The following is a 25,282-nucleotide window of genomic DNA, read 5'->3' as shown; positions in this document are numbered from 1 at the left end:
GCCAAAGGGGAAGTGGGCGCTGGGAGAGGGCTGAGAGAGCCAGGGAGAAGGGGGCGGTGGGAGAGGGGGTGAGAGAGCCAGAGTGGTAGGGGGTGCAGGAAGAGGAGTGAGACAGCCGGGGGGTAGAGGGTGCAGGAAGACGTGTGAGAGAGCCAGGGGAGTAGGTGGTACAGGAAGATGTGTGAGATCTGGCGGAGAAAGAAGAGAGGGACAAAGGAGAAGATGGTGCAGGGGCATAGGTAAAAGAAAGTGTAAAGGGAGAGACATCTTAAGAATTTGAATGTCAGGGATGCAGCTATAATAAAACACAAGTAATAATAAAGAATGGAAATGCACAGAGGGGACAAGTGTTAAAAAAAAATAAAAAAAATAAATCAAGCCTTCATACTCCATTCACTTATATTTTCTATACCCCCAACCTAAATTTCTGCTTCGACCACTGCCCTCTATTCCTGCTCCCGACTGCCTGTGTGAGCTGACAGCTGCTGATCCCTCCTCGCCCAGAGCGCCCAGTAGGAGAACAGAACACAGGATGCCATAATCAGGTAAGTTCATATATTTTCTCGTGTGCAATATGTTTTTAACCATCCTTTCTTGAACTGGGGACACTACAGCGTATCCAATAATGTTTAACACTATGTATTGCTCATTATTGAGCTGTAATGTTTTTTGCATATTTATCTGTACAGAGATTTTTAATTAAGAGGAAAAAACATTGCTTGTCATAAATTTTATCTGTAATTGTGTCTATATCTATTTTTGTTTGCATTGTAAATGATGTATTAAGCTGCTCTTGGGACTCACACTCAGTATCTGATATGCTGTACCAATTTTTATTTGTGAATGAGTTTTTGTCTGAGCTTTACTAATGATTTGGGGGCACTACTATGGCATAATGTTATTTGGGGTCACTATTGTGGCATAATATGATTTGAAGGCACTGTTGTGACATAATATGATTTGTGGGCACTACTGTATGGTATATGTTTTGGGGGCACTACTATGCCATAATATGACTTGTGGGCACTTCTGCATGACCAAATATGAATTGAGGGTAATACTATGTGGCATAATATGACCTTGGGGCACTACGATGTGGCATAATATGAACTGGGCACACTACGGTGTGGCATCATATGAACTTCTGCCAAAGGCAAGTCTTTCATTGTTGAATATGATGGGAACCCAAAGAAGTTGCTGTATCGGGGCCCAAAATTCCTCTTGTCAGCCCTGCCTGTGAGTCAAGGGGGTAGACGTCTCCAGGTAAATAATCTAAATGTTTCCTATCTAATCAAACTGATGGATCACGTCCAATTATTTCTCACCCACCTCCTCTATCCCCCTTAATTTATATACTGTGTTATTTAAAATGAATAGAAAAGACGCATATCCAATTACTGTAATAAAACAAAAATATTTTTCTCTGACATTTTGCTGTAGATGGAAATACTTTTAATGCGGCCGTGTGGGTTCAACTGATTATTCAATAGTTATGTTTTTTTTAGATATATGTTAGTTTTATTTCATGTGGAATGATTCATGAAAATTCTGCCATTACTATTTAATTGAGGGAAAAGGGTACCTGTTACCTATATGTGTGTGTAAGTACTCTGTTCATTGTTGCTATTTTGTGGGAGATTTGAAAAAAGCAAAACATTGTTTCCTACAGCGGCGTCTGTATAATTGGTGGTATTGCTGTAGTATGGGGTGGCGTGCTGGTGGCAATGTTGTAGTATGTTTGGTGCTTAGTATTGCTAATAAGTAGGAGAGGGTATTGCTATAATGTGGGTGGTGATGCCGGTTGCTGTAATGTGGGGGTCATGCTGGACGCTGTAATGTGGGGGGTGATGCTGGATGCTGTAATGTGGGGGGTGATGCTGGACGCTGTAATGTGGGGGGTGATGCCGGTTGCTGTAATGTGGGGGTGATGTAGTATAAGTGTGTGTGGGGGGTTATTTATTGCTGTAATTTGGGTACTAATAATGTATTGTCATGGTATTTATTGATGTAATTGGGGTGCTAGGAAATGTAATGTTGAGGGTCATTAGGAGAAATAAATACCCCTCCCCAGACACACTCATACTACATCATGTTGTACTGCGCCAGCATCAGTGTGCAACAATATAGTGCATGGAGCCCACAACACGTGGGCCTGTGTGCTTTTAATGCCAGGGCTGATTTTTAGTTCCAGTCCGGCCCTGGTGGTGCCTATATTGCAATGTGTATCATAGCTGCTGAATTGCATTGAATTGGGCTGGTGATAAAGTGATTCCACAGTTATAGAATGCCCATATAGGCTCTTGTAATGTGGATCACAAAAGGCTGAAATCCCTGGCTGCTATGACAGGCAGCTGAGATTATGCTTGGGCATAGTATTGTATAGACTGTTCAGGCAAGACTGATAAAGTGGCACCCATGTAGTTTTAAATACATAAAGCCTTAAACTGCACCAGTCTCGCATCCTGGGGGGGGGGGCGATCGGGGCATTCGCCCCCCCTAGCAGCAAAAAGCTAGGTCCCAGCCGCCGATTAAAATGGGAGGGGCGGGGCTAAATGTGGGCCAGCCAATCAGAGTGGTCCCAGCCGGCGACTACAACGGGAGGGGCGGGGCCAATCGCGGGCGGAAGGCAGGGTTAACGCAGGCCAGCCAATCAGAGCAAAGGAGGGGCGTGATTATGCAAAATCGCATCCCCTAAACATAAAGTCTAGATCCGCCCCTGAACTGCACTGAACAAGTCCAAATAGTTATACAACTTGAAGTGTTCTGACTGATTTTTAAGAATAACTTACCATTTTAAAGTGTCTAAGAATAACAGTAAAGCTCGTTATTCTCTCTCTTTTTAGCTTTAACTGTTAGATGGTGCAATCATTCAAATAATGAAATTCCTAGTTGATTACACAGCAGCTCCTGTGTAAGATTAACAGATAGTTAAGGTTTAATCCTCAGTTACACTGAAGCTCATGCCTCAGTCATGGCTGGCAATAGCTACTCCTCAGTTACACAGAAGCCGTCCCTTGCTTTATTTATGATAAAGGGAAGGGAGCTGTAACTTGCCTCTTCCCAACAACTGATACACACACTCTCGTTCAGGAGAGTGTCGAAGCTAACTACAACCAGCACTAATAAGTGCCGCTTGCTGCCTGGACATTCTAAGAATAGTTGCTACGGTAGATGCATGACCAAACCATAATTAAGGACAAAGATGCTCTATATGCAGGTGTGTAACTAGACATTTATGGGCCACATTGCAAAACATTTTAGGGCCTCTATGAACTGCCCAAGAGTAACAAAAACACATATACACAAAGGTTTTTGACAGAGAAGCCCCTCATCCGCAATTGCGGGTCCCATAACAGCTGCACCCGCTGGTACTATGGTAGTTTCGCCTTTGTCTACAAGGCTACATATGTGCACATGCAGTTAATTCAAATAACATACATTGTCACAAGGTGAGGTGGAGGATTATGTTTGAAAATTTTTAACCAAAAGTTAAATTAGCTTTTTATGTGCATTACATTTTATATATATTTTGCCCTTTTGTGCATTAATCCTGTGGATGAGTCAAGACTGAACTCCAAGAAACAAGATCAGAGCCATCTTTTTTAGATCAAAGCAATAGGCAGTCAGAGATTTGATGATGGAAAGCTCCAGTGTTGGACTGGGGCATGAAGGGCCCATCGGGGAAATGCAATGACAGAGGCCCATGAAATAGTGTGCGCACCGTTGCAAAGCCTTAGATGGGTGAAAGGGAAGTAATATAGCTGCCCAGGTCACCTTATCTAAGTGATTCTTCTCCTTCTGGCACAGTGTCAGAAACCAAGGATCACTCAGGTTACTGGGGCAGTGATTGTTATTTCCTTCCAACGCATGGCACACATGGCGAATTGTAGGAAGGCCGGTGGCAAATGATAAATTTCTACAGGGGGTTTTCATGCGATACTACCACAGAGTCAGCATGACCTAGCATCACTGGCTATCACCCCAAGCCAGGTACAGTGGAGAGAGAGACAGAGCTGTCTTTCTGGAATCATCCAACAAATAATTGTGGTCTCACTAGGGGTAGGGGGTAGGTAGCAGTGTGTGTGTGGAGTACATGTCAGTTGAATTAATGTATACAAAATATATAATATTTGGGTGGGTTACATTAATGCAATGCTTTTAATAACGACACTGAGTATAAAGACAAATATAACCTGATTGCCATAGAAGCAATCTGCTTGAAATGCTGACTTACATTAATACAAACACAGAACATATCCGAAAACACTACCTTGCAGACTGCTATCAATTCTGAACTGACTGCATGCCGGCACTTCCGTTTTGCAACACAAAACAGAAAGACATTGAGGTTTGTGAATTTAAAGTGGCAAAAGCAGGACCCCACATCTGGACAATTTATTTTAAGGGATAGGGTTAGGCTTGCCGCTTTAAATAAAAAAAAACCTCAATGCCTCTCTGTTTTGTTTTGTAAAACGGGAGGGCCAGCATGCATGGTTGTTCGAAATTGATAGCAGTCTGCAAGGTAGTGTTTTCGGATATGTTCTGTGTCTGTATTAATGTTAGTCAGCATTTCATGCAGCTCGCTTTTATGACAATCGGGTTATATTTGTCTCTATACTCGATGTCATTATTAAAAGCATTGGATTAACCATTACCACCGTAATATTTAAATTTGCTGTTGGTTAAAGCGTCATTACCAACTGGAGAGACTAACTGAGAGAATGACTGACTGACTGACTAACCGACCAAGAAGTATCTTGAGGGAGAGACTGACTGACCAAGAAACATCCTGAAACAATGACCAAGAGACATCCTGAGAGAGTGACTAAGAGAGACTCAGTGTCTCTCTAATAGCTGAGTTAGCTTACTTGTCAGCTTCGTCTCTTCCCCTGCTCCGCTCAGCTGACACACATGTGACCTATTAAATCACTGCCAGCGCGTGGCAGTGTGATAAATCAGGGTGCAGGGAGCAGTACACAGTCTGTTTCCTGCCCACCTAGGGTAAATGAGGGACCCTCAGGAAGTAATGCCCACTGAGGGTTTCCCTAGTACCCCGGAGGGCCAGTCCGACACTGGACAGCTCTTTCCTAACCCATACATCATATAGTTTATATAAGCATTTGTAGGCATACAACGCCTCAAGGTATAATAACATGGTGATGATTGCACTACAACAATATATCATTGTGGTTTTATAGGGGCATATTTAACATAGGGCGAAAACTGAAGTTGTCACCGATGATAGGGTTTCGTCCTATATAGGAATTGTCACCTCTGACGATATCACTGCTACCGGCAGCAGTAGTCTCCACCAGCTGTAAGGTTTGCCAGCTTATGCCAAAAATAAGCTTAACGTAGGGAAGCTTATTTACCAAGCATCATAGTGGTACATGTGCGACTGCACTACTACCATCTCAGAATGGTAAAAACAGAAAAAATTTGAATGCAAAAATGCTTTATTCTGTGAATAAAACATGTTTTTTTCCATGATCAATATTAAACATAATTAATTTATTTTAACCTTTTTTTTTTAGCAAGTGGAATTGAAAGCAATATCCTGGCTCTCAGTTCCGCTGTACATGCGTGAATTAGTTAGCGAAACCCGTACTGCTCTGGTGCATTATCACCAAGCAGCTGTGTATCACTCTGCTGCCTTGGTAAGATTTTTATGATAAATTGCAGTGATAACAGGCAATAACATATCACCATTGTCTCTGCATGTTCTTATAGACCCTATAGTTCTTCAACAGTTTAGCACATTTTGCAAGTTACAAAGTAAAAAAATAATGGAACAGTGCATAATGAAATGCCCATGGAAAATGTTAGTCCTCCACCATACCTTATACATTCCCCCTACTCCTTGTCCCCAGTGTGAAGACGACTGCATATGCCCTGGTGACTGAAGATCAAGATTCAACATAAACATGCACCAGTTAGGTACACTCTGCTTGTGATTATATCTACATAGCTAGAATAATTAGGTAAGGGCTTATGCTTATACAATTTTACAAGAAATTGACAAATATATTTTTGTTAATTGTATAAAATGTACGCTTAAGAAAAATATGAATTTAACCCTTGAAGATGACAACATACTTTTTATGCGTGAAATAAAGTTCAATTTTAAATGTACCTGAAAGTCTACTAATAAAAGTCTACTGTAAAGTTTAGATGGATAGTAACATACGTGCAAGACCATTCAAGCAGGTCAGATGGCTGAGTTGTGATGGCTCCTGCTGTGAACTGTCTTAAGATCTCTGGTAATTCTGATGGAATTAGTACTTGGTTTTCGACTTGTGGCATTTTGTTTAGTTCTGCAAAGAAAGTAAATCAGAGCTTATATGCATTCTCCAGTTAAACAAATGGCAATATAATTATACTTCCATGACTCTTATGACTTGTTTGTCATTAAAGAATGGTATCTTTTATTGCCTGTTGCTGCTACTAGACACTGCATGCAATATTGCTCTTTGCTGGGATCAGGATCTTCACAACGGACTCTAGGGGCTAGATTTACTAAGCTGCGGGTTTGAAAAAGTGGGGATGTTGCCTATAGCAACCAATCAGATTCTAGCTATCATTTTGTAGAAGGTACTAAATAAATGAAAGCTAGAATCCGATTGGTTGCTATAGGCAACATCTCCACTTTTTCAAACCCGCAGCTTAGTAAATCTAGCCCTAGGTGAGAACTGATCAGTGGTAATTGCAATTTCAAATCTAAAACACTCTTTAGACCAGTGTTGGCTAACCTGTGTGTAAGCTGCTATATATTTGCAAAGCATGCTGGGACTTGTAGTTTCACAACACCTGGAGTGTCACAGGTTAGCCAACACTGCTTTAGACATAAACCAACCTATTAGAGGTAACACTTTGAATTAAATGGATACAACAGAGTTCATTTAAGCAAGTGCCTCTATTTTACTTATAACACTAAACACTACAAAGGCAAATACACTGGTTCATATGTTTGTGTATTTCAAAATAAGTGGGTATATTGAATATGGTTTCCATCCACTGTGTCTATTTGCAAGGATCTTGGCTTTATGGACGTGTCATACACCTAAAATGGTTCCTTATATGATTTAGAAATACCTCTTCCTTAGCTTTGGCACATTTATGATCCTAACTAGGGCAATTGTATCTTAAGTCTTATCATTATAGTTTTACAATTGCAATGGTTTTAGAAGCATTTGTATTGTGTTTACCTTATTGATAGTAGTCAAATTTTTATTTACATATATATGTATATTAACTATGCAGAAAAAAATAACAAGTATGATTTTTTTTTTTATTTGGTTCATCCGTGGGTATGGTTTTTATTGCATTGTAACCAATTATTCTGTATCCAATATTAATTAGTTGTCATACTAAAGCGCTGCACTTGCTTTCCTCTTCTATTTGTTGGTAAATAAGCAGATTATCCTTTTTGTTCCAGCAGCCATATTAATATTTGTTTATTTAAGTGCTAGTGGTAGGGAAACAATTCTCCACTGTGGCACCCTACTTTAACATTCAGTATTTAATTATGCAGAAGACTCAGTTCATGATCATGTCCTAAGTTCAAACATCCACTACTCACCTTCCTCTGACCCTTCCTTGGTGGATATGCTCTAGAACTAGAAAAAAAACTGGAGAGGATGAAAGTACAATACAGTAATTTTATTAAAATACTTAGAAATAAGATAAAAAAAATGTGCATAATATATCTGTAAAAGCAGCTGTCTTCAACAAATTTTCTGGCAGAGTTTGAATCTGTGTGTGCATTGGGGTGGTTGGAGCTGCAGAAAAAGGCTTAGACCACAGTATACCACATCATACTGTGGGAAGATGCCATTTTGGAAGCCAGTAATTAAGCTGTGCTCAAGCTGCTGAACTCTGTGCAAAAACGTGTCGATTAATTTTGCTTTTACATATATTAGGGTTTTCTTTTTTATTCTTATTTCCAAGTTTTAAAATAAAATTACTGGACTATCCTGCGTCCCCTTCTGTTTTTTTTCCTATGCCAATTATAATGTAGTTATTTTGTTATGACTCTTAACTTTTAAAGTTTTGGAGGTGTTGCCATAGAAGAGGCTTTCTACCATGTGTCACTTTTATTATAGCATATACGTTACTGCTTTAAAATGAACATGTATTATTTTACATGTTTACTTCTTTATCCCTATAATGAGCAAAAAAAATATGTCTTCTTTTATACTACAAAAAGTAAGTTGAAGTTGTCAGAAAAGCTTGGAGAGAATACAAAAGAGAGACCTCTCTGTTAAGCAGTAACTGAGCAATGTCTCTCCATTGCAGTCTGCACATTAAGATCAAACAGTTTCACTGTGATCTCATCTGTCTAAGAGATATTGTTCCAGAACTCTTGTTTTTTGTTCAGATACAAGCAAACCTAAGTCATACTTATGCAGTCTTTTTCTGATGGTAACATATACCATATTTACAGAGGCCTGTAAATTCCTGGATGTAGCTTTTGGGTTCTTTGTGATTTCCTGGAGCATCAGACAGTCTGATATTTGTGCGAATTTGCTGGAACGTCCAGTTCTGGAGAGAAAATGTTTTTATAACCCTTCCCAGACTGTTGGCAAGCCCTTGCTTCTTTGTGATCATTGCAGATGTATTTTCTACTTGCCATGGGGTTAACACAAATCTAATTTTTCCAGAACAAATTGCAAAATGTTCCCTTTTACATAGGGATGGCAGCACTGCCTGATGAATGGTGAAGTGCACTTGATCAGTAGGACCTGTCTCCATTGACCTTTTTTATTGATATACTTACTTTTTCACATAAGTATTATTCTTATTGAATTGTTTTTGATGAACAAGCTAGGGCAATTCATCACCTGAAATTAGATTTATAACATGTAAGATCTTCTCTTTACTCCAGCTGCTCCCCCTTGCTGGAATGATTTTGGGTATTAAAGTGGGAAGGCAACTGCCAGCGCTAAGTAACATGTATCTCTTCATGTGATTTGAATACACATGTTGTCTCTGGATTGGCCACTATCAAATAGAAGTCATCGGCAAATGCTGTTTCACCATTTGAGACACTTGTGTGCGATCAGGGCAGCTAAACAATTAGTATTAGCCAGAAGTAAGAGAGATCTAGTTTTGATCACTTTTGTGCTCCTAATTGTCATTTTATTGGGGTTCACTGTAACTCTGACATTGTATTACTGCACTGTATCTCATTGGACATCACCACTATTGGGTACTGCTGGCAATGGATAGGTTTATGAACATCACTGTTAGTAACGGTCATCTTACTGGGCAATATTGCAAATCGTGGGCATCTTACATTACTGCAATTGGAGGGCATTGTATTGGGCATTACTAATGGACATCTAACTAGGAATTATCATTGCATATATTGTGTTACTTGGTGTTATCACTGGGATATTAAATCTAGATGCGTGTTCATCACTGAGATATATTACTAAACATTATTATATTATTCTCAGTCTCTAGAGGTGTTATGAGAGGCCATGCAATTTAGTTGCATTTTTGATCACTTATTCACTTTTTTATATATATACTTTTTAATTATATTTTGCTCACTTCTTTACATTTATCTATTTTCTTTTTTATGTCACTTTAATAGCATTCATATTAATGTAATAGTAAATCATTGTTTATTTACATTTAATTTGGTCCAAATAGGTGTATCTTTGTTCAGCGCCTTTTGACTTTATTATATATTATCCTCAGTCTCTAGAGGTGTTATGTGAGGCCATGCAATTTATTTTATCTATTTTCTTTTTTATGTGAATTTAATAAAAGTTATGTTTTATTTAGTACTGCCATGGAGTGCCTCTTGATACACTGCTTTCTTTTTTCTTTTTGATTCACACTAAACATTATCACTGTAATTTTTGGGGGAATTGTCATTGGCATTCTATATCTTGCTTCACATTATCACTGGCATTTTAGATCTTGCTGGTATTGTCACAAGCCAAATTACTAAGTGAAAAGAAAACATAACATGTGGTACATGCTGATACTGCATAGACAGTATAAAAAAAGTATATTTTATGGAGCTTTGGTGAGCTGGTTGCCCATTTATTATTTGGGCACTGTGGCCCTCTAATGGTTGATCTGCCACTGGTCTTTGTTCTAGACACACAAATACTCCCTAACGTTTATTTGTAGTGGCAAAATGTCACACGTGTGTGGACCCTAGACACAGGTCACCAAGATAAAGAGAACAATAACAATCCTACATACACTTTAAGGCCAGCTTGGTTCCATGGCCATTAAAGTTATCTGAAATGGATGAAAGGACTTCTAGTGTCCCCATCATCATTCTTTCTTCTTTTATGTGTTATGTCGGAGTCTAGCGAGTAGTGTAATTTTGATTTTAAAGCACTGGTCAAATAAAGTATGGGATATAGACAGGCGATACTTAGACATAATAGCTAAAGTGTATTGGAACCGTTAATGTTAAAAGTGTGTACAATACCATCCAGCACATTTCCCATCAAATTGCTGACCTTAAGATTGCACATGTTTGTTACTTCACATAATGAGGTAGACATCATATGGTTCTACACTCTTTGTTTCCCAGACAACAATGGCACTTTTGAAGAATCACATTCAATAGGTTTATGTGACAGATTACATGTCTTGTGTGATAATTTGAATTCTGCTTTAGAAGCACATAATGTTCAGTTTGAAAGCTGTGTACAGTGGTCAGGTGACCAGGAACAGAATTAAATGATTATTGGTCTCTTTACTGCCAATGGCTAGACTTGTTAAAGTGGTTAATCCATATATGTTATCCTCTAAAAAGTATGGCTTATCATCTACAATGCCCTGCTGCTTTGACTTTCTACTTCAAGCAGTTTACCACTAACCTTCAATAAGTTGTTCCGGAGAACAGTCAGGCCACCTGCTCTAAGGTCTTCAATGGTGTTACTGATATCATCCTGTCATCCTGGGTTACTGCAGCTTCTTGGCATCCTAGCAACCAGAGCTTGTCATAATTGCAGTTGTTTTAGTTAAAACAGAGCAGGTTAGCAGAATAGGTAACAAACAGTACTGTGTGAGACATTACTAGGATAAAGTCACATTTCCTTTTGTTAAACTCAAATAAACAACAACTTTGTGACATTGGAGAGGATTGGCCACTGATGGTCTCCAAGCTGTAAAGGTCTTATGCACAGATATAAACTCAGTTATATCTGTAAAACACATACCAGATATTCCCTTCTGGTTAGAATCTAAATCAACTCAGGTGGTACTGGCTGCATCTCCACTATATGTAGTAATTGAGCCCAAAAGTAATTATAAACTAAAACATCATGCTCCTTCCTAAAATGGAGAACCACTAAATTAACAACTCCAAAGACCCCACTTTATAATATCACATAAGGGGGGGTTGGAAAGTGACTTAATTCTGACTGAGTGGTTTATAATCCTATGCTTTAGTCAGCCCTAAGAGTCTTCTGCTTATGTAATATTAACTGAGATATCTCATTTATTTATTAATCAGTATTTACATAGCTCTTTACAGGGAATATTTGATCAGTACCTGCCCCGATGGATTTTACAATCCATACTCCCTACCACACAAACTCACACACATAAGGATAATTTAGTCAGAAGCCAACTATCTCCTACCACCTACCAGTTTCCAGTTTCCTCCCACACTTTTTTGAGTGTAGGAGGAAACTGGAGCACCTGGAGGAAACCTCAATTCAAACTACTGCTTTTTGCTTTAATCCTGTTATGTCACCAGTCCAGCTGGGCTAGTGCCCTAGTTGGTGGTTTGCTTTTTCTGTTTTGATATCTCTCATATTACATTTGTAAAGATTTGTTTGTTCTTTCCTCTTTACCATGATATTTTTTTCTGTTTTCTATCACTCTTAGGTCTTTTGTAATCCGTAATGTCCTTCCAATATTTCTCTCATCTTGTTCCTGTCGCCTCTGTCCATTTCTCTCCCTTGCTGGGACTGCATCATATAGAAAATGCTCGCAAAGCAGCAGTAAGACTCTATGCTGACACAAACCTGGCCAGATCATTTTTGTGTTTGGTTATCAGTCTCACTGTAAGCACTGAAAAATCTCAAAACAAGACTGTGCATTGATTATTATAGAGCTAGTTTTAGACTACATCTGGCCCAGTATGAAATAAAGGATAGGACCCCCAAGCAAACATCAACAATCATAGTACATTCAATTATTTTACATTTTTTGAGCCAATTAATGGGTGTATCCATTAAGCTTTTTAAAACTGTGCTCAAAGTGACATTGGAAATGTTAGTTCAAAACATGGGGGTCTACTTATTAACTGGTTAAAAGCCCTAGATCCCATGACAAAGGGAGTTTTTGATGGATGTAGGACTTCTCCATATTTAACAAGACGTTGGGCCGGTGATAGCAATACTCGTACTTTGCCTATTTACAAGTATTGGTGCTGTTCTACGATCTTTTTCGCAAACTCTGGATTGTGGTTACTGAAAAAATGCGATGGGTAGCGAGAGAAAATCTTTCATATCGACGCTATTTGATAAATAGACTCCATGGACTGTTGAAGAAACACACTGTAGTATAACACAGGGGATTATCAACTTTTAAACAACCCTTCTCCTTACCACAATGTGGCATAAGGGTAGTGGAACTCCTCCCCTGGTACTTCAGACATTATCTAAAACTGGGAGATGTTTATCTGAATAAGGCCACTGCTGCAGCTCACAATGCAGAATGACTCAGCCCGTTCAGTTTGATGTTATAGAGCAGGAAGGAATAGTTCTAAATCAACTCTTATGAATGGAACTGTACAGCTTATATTTTCTCTTGCTGTGAGCTGTGGTAGCTGAATAGAGTATGTGTGTATGTCTATAATTTGTTAACTCTTTATAGGAAAAACAAATGGCAAATTATGCTTAGTGTTTCTCAGAAACTTATAACATTAATCATTGTTAACCAATGTATCTGGGATTAGAAATTATATATAAAGTGTATGTAGCACCCTACAAAGAGCTGTATCACTGTAAATCATCATCATCATCATTTACTTATATAGCGCCACTAATTCCGCAGCGCTGTGCGGAGAACTCATTCACATCAGTTCCTGCGCCACTGGAGCTTACAGTCTAATGCCCGAATATAGACACACACTCACACACAGACAGACAGAGAGGGGAACAGACAGACAGAGAGGGAGAGATAGACAGACAGAGACGAGGGTCAATTTTGATAGCAGTCAATTAACCTACCAGTATGTTTTTGGAGTGTGGGAGGAAACCGGAGCACCCGGAGGAAACCCACGTAAACACAGGGAGAACATACAAACTCCACACAGATAAGACCATGTTTGGGAATCAAACTCATGACCCCAGTGCTGTGAGGCAGAAGTGCTAACCACTAGGCCACTGTGCTGCCCAAATAATATAATAATAATAATAAATAATATATTTATAAGAACTAGCACACTCGTATACCATCCAATACAGCATGTGGTTGGTTTCAGTTTTACAGTCTAGAACACCATTCTCGTTGGCAAAGTTTAAACCAATCATGTCTATCGCTTTTTTGTTGAGAAGGACACTTCCTAAGTTATTATATTAATCATTTGTGTATGTGTATAACACATCCTTTGGCAGAACTCATGTAATATAGTTTTGTTTTCTTAGTTTAGGAATATTTTCTCACTTTTCCTTGCAGAACTCTGTAGCTCTTATTCTTAGGTTTTCTTACATGCCCGGCATGTTTCAGGTCTCTGTGTAGATTTTTTAATGATAATGAAGTCTGTGGACTGTGAAGATCATTTCAAAACCTTAATCTGCCCTTCCTGTTCATGATTGATTTTGAGATAAATTTTGGTTGTCTTGCTGGAATATCCAACCTCTTTTCAATTTCATTTCACTGATTTTACAAAGTTATTTTCCTGTGCCCCCGACTTCCACTTAATCCAAAAGCAGGATAGATCCACCACTATGCTCAACATTTGGCCTCTAAATGTGCCACTAAAGAACAAATCTTACTTTAATATTACATTTTTACTATTGGTTATACCAAAATGTAATAAGTGAGTGTATTGTAAGAAAATATACTAGTGAATGAATGGCAGGTGGTATTTCTAAGGGGCATTTGGGGATTTACTCCTAAATATCCATGGAAAAAAATGGTGAGGCATCTAGTTTCCATTTTTATTTCTAGGTTTACATTTTTTTCTAGAATTTGCATTTTTTTCTTTGTATTATTACCGTTTACCACTCTTTTAAGCTTTTTTAAAAAAAAATTTAGTCTAGGAAAACTTTTTTAATTTCATTTTTAGAAAATATATTTAGAAATTAGTTTTTAAAAATTTAATTTCAAAAGTGTGTGCTGTTGACAAAACATCTGTTAAGCTTGTTATTTTACTGTATTGTTATAGAGTTTATTGTGGTGTTCTCCATTCAACTACTGTAGGTGATGTATTGTCACTCTTTTAAAACTGTTGTTTTTTTAACATACAAAGCATGGTGTTATATATGTATAATTCTGGTAAATAAGTAAGAATGAATAAGCAGTGTAACCTAGAACGTCAAGTACTGTTTATCTTAACTATATTGCCTTGTTTTTCAACTAAATAACTTTGGAGTATAAAACAGTCTCTTCTGGGATAGACCTTGACCTTTATTAGATGGCATTATCCAGGGTGGACTGCCAATGTATTTTCACATAAAGATGCATGGCTTGCTGGCTCCTATTGTGAATTAAACATGACATCTATGGATGCATGCTTAGGTCATTGTCAGCTCGAACATACTTGAAAAAACAAGATATTTGTATTGTAATACCCCTAACAATTCACAACTCATGTTATGAATGTTACAAAGTTATTATAGTCCTTCATTTAGTGAGGATCAGCTACATCCCATAAGTAATTCTTAACCCTACATCTTTTATAAACATGCAGTATCTGAATGGAATATCTGTAACTGGAATTTTAGTTTTCTGTTATTATTTCTATTATTAGAGAATCGAGGATTGTTTGAGTGTGAAGGTTCTGGCCATTGAGATCGAGATGATGAAGACAGTAAAAAAAAAAAAAAGACAAAAAGACCGTATTGAGTGCGTCCCTTAACAGAATGAGGTCTTTGTAAAGGTCACTTTGGCGCTCAATCGATTTATCTCCAGAAATATCCTGGAAAGCTTATATACAGGATATTCATCACTACATTTGAACTTCTTCTCACACTCCAGATCTTTTTGAGGAAGGACACGTATATAATACATGCAATTTTCCTGGACAAACAGCTGACATTTACACTATTTTTGCCTTGTTGTTTAAATTATATTGTGCCATTATAGTGTAGCTAGCTTACAAATTCAATGCAGACAACAAGCGTACCTGGGAAATCATACACATCTTTGTCAATTACAATTTACGACTTGATTGACATACATTACCAGGGAGAATAACATCAATGTGTGATGTTCACTGTATGAGTATAACCCACTTTTTTATTTTATTATTATTTAGATACCATTTCATTTTTTATAGCAAATATATATCTACCACTTCCTGCCACATCAGAAAGTTTTTTTTCTAGGGGACTGGAAATAGTCTTAAAAATTTTCAGGATGAAAAAAGTAAAAATGTTTTCAGTAGTAAATATTTTTCAGCTTCTCTATCTGTTAATGCTACAATGAAATAGTGTTAACAGAACAGGTATTGTGAAGATACATGTACTGCTGCCGTACTTGGCATGCAAAACTTACCACCTGTGGCATCCCCTGTATTGTGTAGGGCAAAGTGACAATAAGTCATAATGCTGGCAAAACCTCTCATCTTTGTTGTCTATAGGGCTTTTCTCCCTTTGATAAATAGAGAGACCGTTGTTTTGAACACAGGGGACTTTACAATATTTGAGGTTTAGATCTCTGTTTTAAAGAGATTTGTCTCTGTGTTAAAAACAATTACATATTTTGCTACAATAAGCATAGGTCAATATAGTGCAAGGACATACAATCTGAGCCACATGAGCAGGTCTGGTAGACTTTAATGGAAATAATATAACAGCTGTCACCAGTGGATATATGCAGCGGTTTACTGGTTTCCAAAATGCAGGTGTGACAATGCAGTGAAAAGAACACCTAATTTCTACGTCGATGACAGATTACAATTATGATGTAGGCTAGCGTGGAGGAGTCTACATAATTAGCAATCATCAGTGATAGTCTCTGTGAGCAGAAAAGTGATCTTGGGGTGCCAGTTAAAAAATAGTCTGCCACAGGGGTCTTCAGGGTAGAACTATTTTTGTTGCTATTATTAGGCACTTCACATGGTATTTTCAAGCACTGTTTTATGCGCAAGTCATTTTTTGAATGGACTAAAATAACATTTGAGTGGGGCTGTGCTCCCTGGACCTATCTGGTTGTCCCTAGGCTAAAAGGGATGGCCCAGCAGTGTAGAGGCAATAATAGGCAATAAATAAGAATGATGCAGATGCATTCTGATTTGCTGTCACACTACCGTAGTGCATGGACATGCCACACTGGCAGCACAGATACAAGGGAGAATTAATTGTGTGGGTGGGGTATGGGTATATATATGGTATGTGGAGGATTAATATAGTGAGGGTATGACACAGGGGAGGCAGCGCATCAATTCTGGGGGGAGGGGGGCATCAGGGGCAGGCTGATCTTGGGGGGGGGGCAAGTAGGGCATCTGCTCCCCGGACCGGTCCCATAGTGGGTTACCTTGGGCTGGGTCACTGGCCCTCCTGCATTTTGGTAGAGCATCAATGCAGGGGAGGGTATGATACTGGAGAACGTCATTACAGGGGTGGTGACAATATTTGGGGAAAATCAATACAGGGGGACCACTCTTTTACTGTTTACAATTTTTCTGACTTACAGCATGTAATAGTGTTGATGGTGACTGCCCGCTCCACATGTCAGCTGGAGTGATTCAGAGGTTGCTTTCATCATTGTGGCAGTTCGAATTTTACATTTCCGCATAGTATTTATGTTTGTGTTACTTTGCTGTCCCTTCTTTTCTGACCCTGTTTTCAAAGTTGTAGAGCAGACTAAGCCATACTTTATTATGAATTATAGTGTTACTTGGGGTCTTGCTGCTCTAATCCTACCTCTTACTGACTTTCCTATGTTTTGCTTTAGTAAAGTGGTTTTATTTTTTCATTATCTGTGGTTTTGCTGCCGTTTGAAGTTATCCCTTTGTTGTTTACTCACTGCTATTAAGTTCTGAATTCAGTGTGATATTTCAGAAGTTAGCTGGGCTACTGACTTACAAGTTGTGGCAGGTGACATCCACTGTTTAACCTTGTTCATTTTATCTGCAGACATTAGTGATGGCCACAGGTACTTAAAAGGCAGATGTCGGTGTATATCCATTCCCAAAGTATAGCCCAGATCAGTAATAAAATCAGTAAGAACAGATAGATTTTCTTTAGTAAGGGAGCACCATTAAAATGCATTACAGATTACCACAATCACTGAAGTACAGCAGGAGAATGGTTGAAAAGAATAGAATGATATATTTTTTTTTATGTTTTCTATTATTGTATATCTTGCCAAAAGATTATACATCTCTTCTCTAAATATATGTACTCTTTTTAAATCGTCATTGTTTACTTACATGACACCACAGATTCTGCAGCGCCAAATACACATAAGTATATTAATAAATACAATTATGCATAATTGGAGACGTGGGATAAAAAACCCAAAGTATTACTAATGCTTGAGCAATTACAGGTAGCACAAAAATAAGTAAAAATTTTGTTTGTCGGAGTAAACAATCAGCAAAGCGGTCACATAGTTATTCGTAGGACAACACAGGAGTAAATGAGATATATAGCTAAACATGAGATCATAATTGTAAATTGTGTAGTGCTTAACATAACGTGTAATTTGTGATCTTAAAATTGCAGTCTTCACTGCAATTGTTTCGCTATCTCACTGTTTCCAAAAATAAACACTTTCATTTGTGTGTATTTCATTGACTCCACTTGTTAGCTAATTTGTTATAGAATTAACTAATGTTAACATAGGATGGTGTAAACAGTCCTCTAGCTTAATCAGATGTTGAAATTAGTAGTCATCTAGCATTGCGTTCTGTCATTTAATATTGACATTCTGATAGGCAGATTGCACATACATTTATATATGTGCAAAAGTTGTTTTGTTTCCTCACTTAAGCAATAGCAACTGCTACAATATGCAAATTGAAATAGTAAGGTTATTAGCTTGACCTTTAGTAAGCAATCACTATAACCCACTATTAGAGGGTACTGATAATTAGCTCTCTATTTTCTACTTTTATGCTGTTTTAAATCATGACCATATACCAGTTAGTTATAGAGTATTTGATAACAGCATCTTACAATTACCACTAGTTCTTTATTATTTATAGAGCTGTTGTTTCCTTTCCCCAACTAAACTTGTAACAATGGTTACAATAGGTATATAGGAATAGTAGAATTATCAGTAGGCAATCATTATGCTCTTCTATTATCTCTTGGAGGGTACAATGATCCACATTCTGCCTAATAGGTTGTTATATAACGAATGGCCATATAGCAGTTAGTTTAGGAGCTATATAATAATATCATCCTAAAGTTGCTGGTAGCTCATTTGTAATACCGATATATATCTCTGTCTCAATAGGGAGGGGAATTTTTATCTACCTGCATAAAAATCTAACTGTTGGTCTGTACTAATAAACAATTGGAGTCAAGTGAGACAGTCAGAAACCGCGACGACATGCTTATTATCTTTCTCAAGGAAAACCGGAGATATGATATGACAGTTGTTTATACTTTAGGAGCATGCATATGGCTTGACATCAATAGTAGTCAGCCGATCAGGAAGTGCTATTATCAATTGGATAATTGGTAAAAATCGCTCCTTAATACATTTACCACCTGGGGTAAATGTGTTATACTCTGACTTTTTCAAGTCGCCAGAAATCAGCGAGTTTACAGCTAAAATTTAAAGCGGCGCTGGCTTGTAAAGGCAAACTTGCCTTTTCAAGCCAGCGCCGCTTTAAATTTTAGCTGTAAACTTGCCGATTTCCTGCGACTTGAAAACATCGGAGTATAATACATTTACCCCCTGGTCTCTTATGTTTAGAAGGACAGAACACAGTATGCTGGAAAACAGCTTACTGGCGCCATTCTATTGGTAATACCTGAATTTGGTCAGCAGAAAGAGTGGATAGTAAAAGTTATATATTTTTGAATACACATTACAGTGTTTTCAGCCATTTATCGGGCCAATCACAGAATAAACGATCGTTTCGCCTGATAGTCGTTTTAATGCACCAAACATGGTTTGATTTGATTGTTCAGTTGAACTATAAATCTCATTTAGCTTCGGAATAACATCCTTCTAATCCTGCAGTATGTATGAACTCACGATCAGGATCTCCATAGAGTTTACAGAGTCATGATCTTTTCAACCAACGGTTATGACAGTTGAAGAGCACAGATCTGAGGGTTAATCTTCTAAAACTTATATAGTGTGTGTATGTGTGTACATGATGAATCTGCATGCTGAACGTGACTTAAAATCATTGTAGATAACACATTGGTCCAGTGGCAGAACTACCATTGGTCCAACGGGTGTAGTGCATCGGGGCCCATGGAGATAATGAGGCCCACTGCACTGGGAACTAGCAAACTGCACCCCTTCCCTGCACCTGAGCCCACAGTTCGCTATTTCTGCCTCTGCATTGGTCAGAATATTCTCTGGTGTGTACCCAGCTTTAGACATGAGAAAAGATGTAGTTGCCTTTCATGGGAGGGGATAGCTGTAGAAGTATCAAATTCCTAAAGCTGTGTATTGGAAGACATAAGCCCTCTATATTCTATAGAAAAAAGATCCCGGAGAGAAGGGCAAGTGGCAACTGCGGTGGGGGTGTGAAATGGCAAATTTCATCATTTGCCACTATTGCATAATTGTGCTGCAGGGACGTTGACAAAAAGACTTTATTCCCAGCGACTCATTTCATTGAGGCCCCCTGTCCCTCCCATTTATTTAGAAAGCGAGCAAGTTGTGGTAGACCTACCCGAAATTCGGGAGTAGGCAAGTACTGTATGTACAAATGTCTTAACTGAGCTGAAGAATCCCCACCATACATGCTTCACTTCTGACTTCCTCCTAATCCTAGTTTACACATTCCATTAGTTGTAATTTTATGATACACGAAGGATTGGTGTAATATAATTGTGATTGATTTTTCATTTATGTTTTTGAATCCTTTATAAAAAGGTGGTACACAAGAAGTATGACGTTAAAAAGCAGGATCCCAGAGAGTTTAAATGGGCATAAAAAATTCATTTTAATCTAAGGTTATTTACATTCATGTTTCTAAATCAATGGCTAATTATTAATAAATAATTCATATGTCAATGCTAATGTATAGAATTGCAAACATTATGTCCGTGAGGTTAATATTTATCTCCTAGAACATTGCAACACAATTAATTAATTTCCCAAATGTTTGGCTTTCATGTGGTATGTCAAACAAAGATATATAAGCATTTGAAAAAAAAAAATGTAAACTGTGCAATGGCAGGACACAGAAACATAGAAGACAATAAGAGGTAATCATATGACGCCCCTGTAGACGCTTATTCTAGATAGCAGGTGTTATACGGTATGCTTGTGACTTACAGTTTTCTGGACAAGGGTTTTTACTGTAATTTGGAGAATCTTGCCCAAAATTACATTCAAATGTTACCCTTGTCTTTCCCACCACTAGCCCTGGTATAGCATTTCACATTAAATTGTTTAGCAGTGCTCCTTAGAAAAAGTGTAAGAAGAAACACTTGGGGCTTTATTTAAAAGCAGCTAGAAGGTGCATTTTTGCACCGTGGCAAAAGTTTCTACAGGTGGTAAAAGTAGGTGCAAATCTGCTCACTGTAGCTGGATTTAATTTTATCTAATGATTTAGCCCTTGGTGTTGTGTGTGACATAATTGACATGCATGCAGCAGTTATTTTTTCAATACTATAATTATGGTAATAATATGTTAGTTTTTGTGGCATGGGTAAATGTGCAAGTGATGTCACAGCAGCTTAAATGGCTGAACATTCAACACTTCAGTGTGCATCAGATACTATTAAGAAAAGTAAAATGTATCATCAGTGGAATATCATAATGACACTGAACATATTTGTATTTACCTTCATACTTTATATACAAAAATTAAAATTAAATTATTTTGATTTATAGGCAACCCGCCACTATTTCCCTAAGTGTTACATTCCCACAAATGTACCATTGATTGTAGCATCTTAGGTAAACTTTGCCTTGACTTACAACAACTCCATTTCATGGAATGTTCCTTTTATTTGCTGTATATACAAGCTATCAAGGTATGGCAGGGTTTGGAAAAAGATATTTGTAGAGGAGTTGAGAGAAACACTCACTGAATTTCTGCCTTTTAATGACAAAGCAATTAAAACTTAGGATACTTTTGAAAATGTTGTTTTTTGGAGGAGTTTTAATGGTGGTTGTTGGTATTGGCATGTGTGGCTTTTTTAATCTATTTTTTTTTTTCTATCTTATTTTTGTGTGTATTATAGTTTTTTTACCCATGAGTAGTAAGAACAAAGCACAGTCATGCAAATACAATAGACGCTGGTGATTTGGATATTATAATTGCTAACTGTTCCCTAATGTTCTGTCTGCTTTCTTGTGCCTAGCGGAGCCTATGTACCCAGATTGCAATCCGCTAATTATTGAGCTTAATTGTTCCAATTAGTAATATGAATTATTTTAATGGCAGTTTCATTAACATAAAATTATGCATTCTATACAAAATACTCATAAATAGACTTGGTATTCCAGCTAATTAGGTATTGCCAGCATACTCATTACAGAAACAACCATATTCACTGATAACATGAAAACACTGCAGACATTAGTTAATATTGTCTAGGACTGTCGTAGACTGATCCACAGTCTGCTAAGAGACTATAACAACATTGACAGACCTGAGGAAGAGAAAGATGATTGTTGTCTCCCTCTTCTCCTTCTCCCCCCATGTGTCTGTTTATTCAATAAAGCTTTGGGCTTGTGTATCCCCCTTCCTTCCCCCTCCAACCCATTCTTCCATCCTTGTTTGAAGTTTTGTTGAAATGTCTTGCCTTAATTTATGCACCTTTCCCCATATTTGTGCCTGTCTTTTAATAAAGCATTGATCTTGTGATCTCCACAGCCTACACCTCCCACCTCCCCTCCCCTCACATCCATTGCTTGTTTGAAACTGTCATGTTGTTTAAGTTGTACATGGTTAGTGCAGTACTTGATGTATACTGTAGGATGTCATATCCTGTACCTTATGTCTGTATTGTGCTATAAAGTATATCTGATTATATTTCAAGGTGTATTGTGCTTATAGATGCGCTGTCATGCAGCACACTTGAATTTAATATATCGTATGTTTTTTGTACCTTTATGCAATATAAATAAAGTTTTTTAATCAAAATTTTTTTAATATTGTACAATTGTTTAACATAATACAGGCTGATACCATGAGCTGCATCAGTGAAAGGAGATTACACTGAAAATTAATTATTGCACTATTAATCTAACTTAGAGTAGAGTAAAAGCCTAACTCCAATGTAGAGTTAATAACACACAGGGATGGAGGTACAGAGGTAGAGGGAGAGCAGCTGCTGCAAGTCTCATGGCTGGGGCGGTGAGAGGGTATTTTCAGTACTGACCAATTGCACAGTATAATTCCACTGTTTGCGCACACTAGATTCAGTTTAATCTATTTGTACTCACTTGACTGTATAAAGGAAGTTAATACATTGTAACCAAGTTAACAAACATGTCATTATCGTCCTATACAGTTCCAAGGGCACAGCAGCAGTGTCCATTCTCATTTTTTTTTTAAATGTTGTCAACAATAAAGTACACTATTTTTGTACATAAAATATGTAATCTGTGTCAGGTTATAAAATATGTAATTCCATTAGAAATATGTGTTAGTGTGCCAAATAATATTGAACAAATGTTGTTATCTTATGTTAGCTTTCAGGGAAGCTGGAGGCCACACAATGCTTTGCAGGGCCAGAGATGTGCCATGAACTGCCAGGTGGCACAGTTCATGGCACATATCTAATTTATTCCCATATAGTTTATGACTGCGTTACATACCTCCCAACATTTGTGTAGGTTGTATCAGGGCGATAGGGACAAGGCGCACTCTGGCAATGTGTTTAGTGCTTTTTAAACACAAGGCTGCTCAGTTCTCCACCTTCAAACACCTTTATCACTGGGCAGGCACCCATTCACCACTGTTTTGCCATGCAGAGCAGCAGTGAACAGAATACCTCCCAACTTTCCATCATGCGGCCCAAAACAGTCCCAATGGAGATGATGGGCACAGCCCTCAAATTGGGACTGTCCTGCTTAAATCAGGATGGTTGGGAGTTATGCGGTTATGCAAGGTCCACTAGGAAATCAAGTTACAGAAATATAAGTTCAGCTGAGAAAATATATTGTCCACATATGCCAGACTCCGGTGACCTGTGGCCTAAAGCTGCTGAGGAATTACATGTCAGGGCTTTTAGTTCACCTACAGCTGGAGGACCTATAGTTGTCTATCTCTGACATAAGCTGTCTCATGTAACATATTAGGATAGAAAAATGTGAGCGACCTATCCTTCTCAGTTGCTAGTAAAGTATACTCCCCACCAGGTGCAAATGTCACAGGCCAATCTAGACTTGAATATTGTTGAAAATATGTGGACAGATCTCAGACATGTAGGGAATGCAAGAAGAGAGTAAATATTCCTAAAGCAAGAATAGATAGGATCTTAGCTGGCTACAAGAATTATTTGGAAGCTGTTATTTCTGTTAAAGGAAGTGTTACTGACTAACAGGGCGCCTACACATTTGCACATGCCACATTCACTTTTATATTTTTTCAATCTTTTAAATTCCACAAGTAGATAGAAATTACAGATTCAAATATTCAGTAATATGTAATGTTCATGTTTGTATCCTGCAGATGTTTTGTTAACTTTTTTCACTTAGAGGTTCGGTCATACTTGCCTACTTTTTAAATTTGTACGGAATACAGATCATGTGACAGAAGGTAGGAGGGGGCATGACGACGTCATTATGTCACTATAGCCCCACCCCTATCATAAAATACAGAAATTCAAGGTATTGAATAGTGTGGAACGGGGCTTAATGACGCGATTTTACAGGGTCCGGGAGGTTTGCTTACTATTCCAAATTCGGGAGCCTCCCAGAAATTCCGGGAGAGTAGGCAAGTATGGGTTCGGTCAACTTATTTTTAATTTATTATGTGTATTTTTCTTTAAATGTGAAAAAGCTGTGTCTAGGAAATGGCTTTTGTGACAGGTCGCTACAAGGGGAGAGGCTGGGATGAGGCCAAGTTGAGCAGAATTTTGAGTATCTTGTAAAATGTGTACTGTCAGTCGGAGGTAAATTTGATAGAGAAAGAGAGGAAAGAAGCAGAGAAGCTGTATGTTTGCATTGTTCAACACAGTAAATGAACAAAAATCGCTGAGCTTAGTTTTATACCTATACTGCTTCCTTAAACAATACATTTCTAAATACAATTTAACAAAGCAAAAGCTTGTTTAGTTAAAGAAAAAGTATAAGTCGATATGTTTTACAAGTGTCAGCATGTACACTTTTTTTTTTTAATTACCTGTTAGTGCTCTATCTCTATAGCTTTGAAAACTTGTTAAAAGTTTGTGTTTAGCTTTGGCCATTTGATACTGCCACATATCCATTGCCGCTATACACATTCAATTAATGTACAAATGTTTTATAAGATTGTCAGAGACTGACAACAGTAAGGACATCTTTCATAGCTTTTTATAAACAAGTATTTATACCTCTTATGTATTAAATAACAATTATTAGAAGTCAAAGACTTATACATTTGGGCCTGATTCATTCATTTCTGAGCTCAACCCACGATTAGCATTAAACGCACGTATTTGCAAACTCCCGAATTTATCAGGGCACGGATCTCAGGATATCTACTCTAATAAATTCAGATCTGGTTCTGCTGTGGTCTACTACATAAGACACTGCAGGATACGATCAATCCCTATGTGGATTATACATTTTTTCCAATTAAAAACATTTATTAGGATGGTATTAATGTCTGTTGACCATGAATTTTTACAGTTGCTTGTGATTGCAGGCTCATGTTAAAGCATGCATACGATACTGACATCACAACTGATCCAGACTTAGACTAAGCCCTATAGATGATGCAAGAAATACTGCAGAAAAACAAGTAACTATGAGATGGCCAGAGATTGATTCAGAT

At 37.8% G+C, this 25,282-nt stretch overlaps 2 protein-coding genes across 2 annotated transcripts in view; one reads left to right on the top strand and one right to left on the bottom strand.

The window, feature by feature from the left end:
• LOC142161212 (ropporin-1-like) overlaps window positions 1-10,964 on the bottom strand; it is a 49,651-nt gene extending 38,687 nt beyond the window's left edge. The window contains exons 1-2 of the mRNA XM_075216593.1: window positions 10,851-10,964; window positions 6,188-6,314 (exon numbers count right to left, since the gene is read on the bottom strand). Of these exons, the coding sequence (XP_075072694.1) occupies window positions 6,188-6,303 (116 nt within the window). The 5' untranslated portion in view covers window positions 6,304-6,314; window positions 10,851-10,964. The remainder of the gene's footprint in view (window positions 1-6,187; window positions 6,315-10,850) is intronic.
• The window catches only part of LRRC20 (leucine rich repeat containing 20), a 373,282-nt gene that overhangs the window by 243,581 nt on the left and 104,419 nt on the right, over window positions 1-25,282 (top strand). The gene's annotated exons all lie outside the window — the stretch shown is intronic.

Source organism: Mixophyes fleayi, chromosome 6 (assembly GCF_038048845.1).
Source record: "Mixophyes fleayi isolate aMixFle1 chromosome 6, aMixFle1.hap1, whole genome shotgun sequence".
NCBI classification, from domain to species: Eukaryota; Metazoa; Chordata; class Amphibia; order Anura; family Limnodynastidae; genus Mixophyes; species Mixophyes fleayi.
The sequence above is the reverse complement of the archived record's forward strand: the minus strand, read 5'-3'. Positions and strand labels throughout refer to the sequence as shown.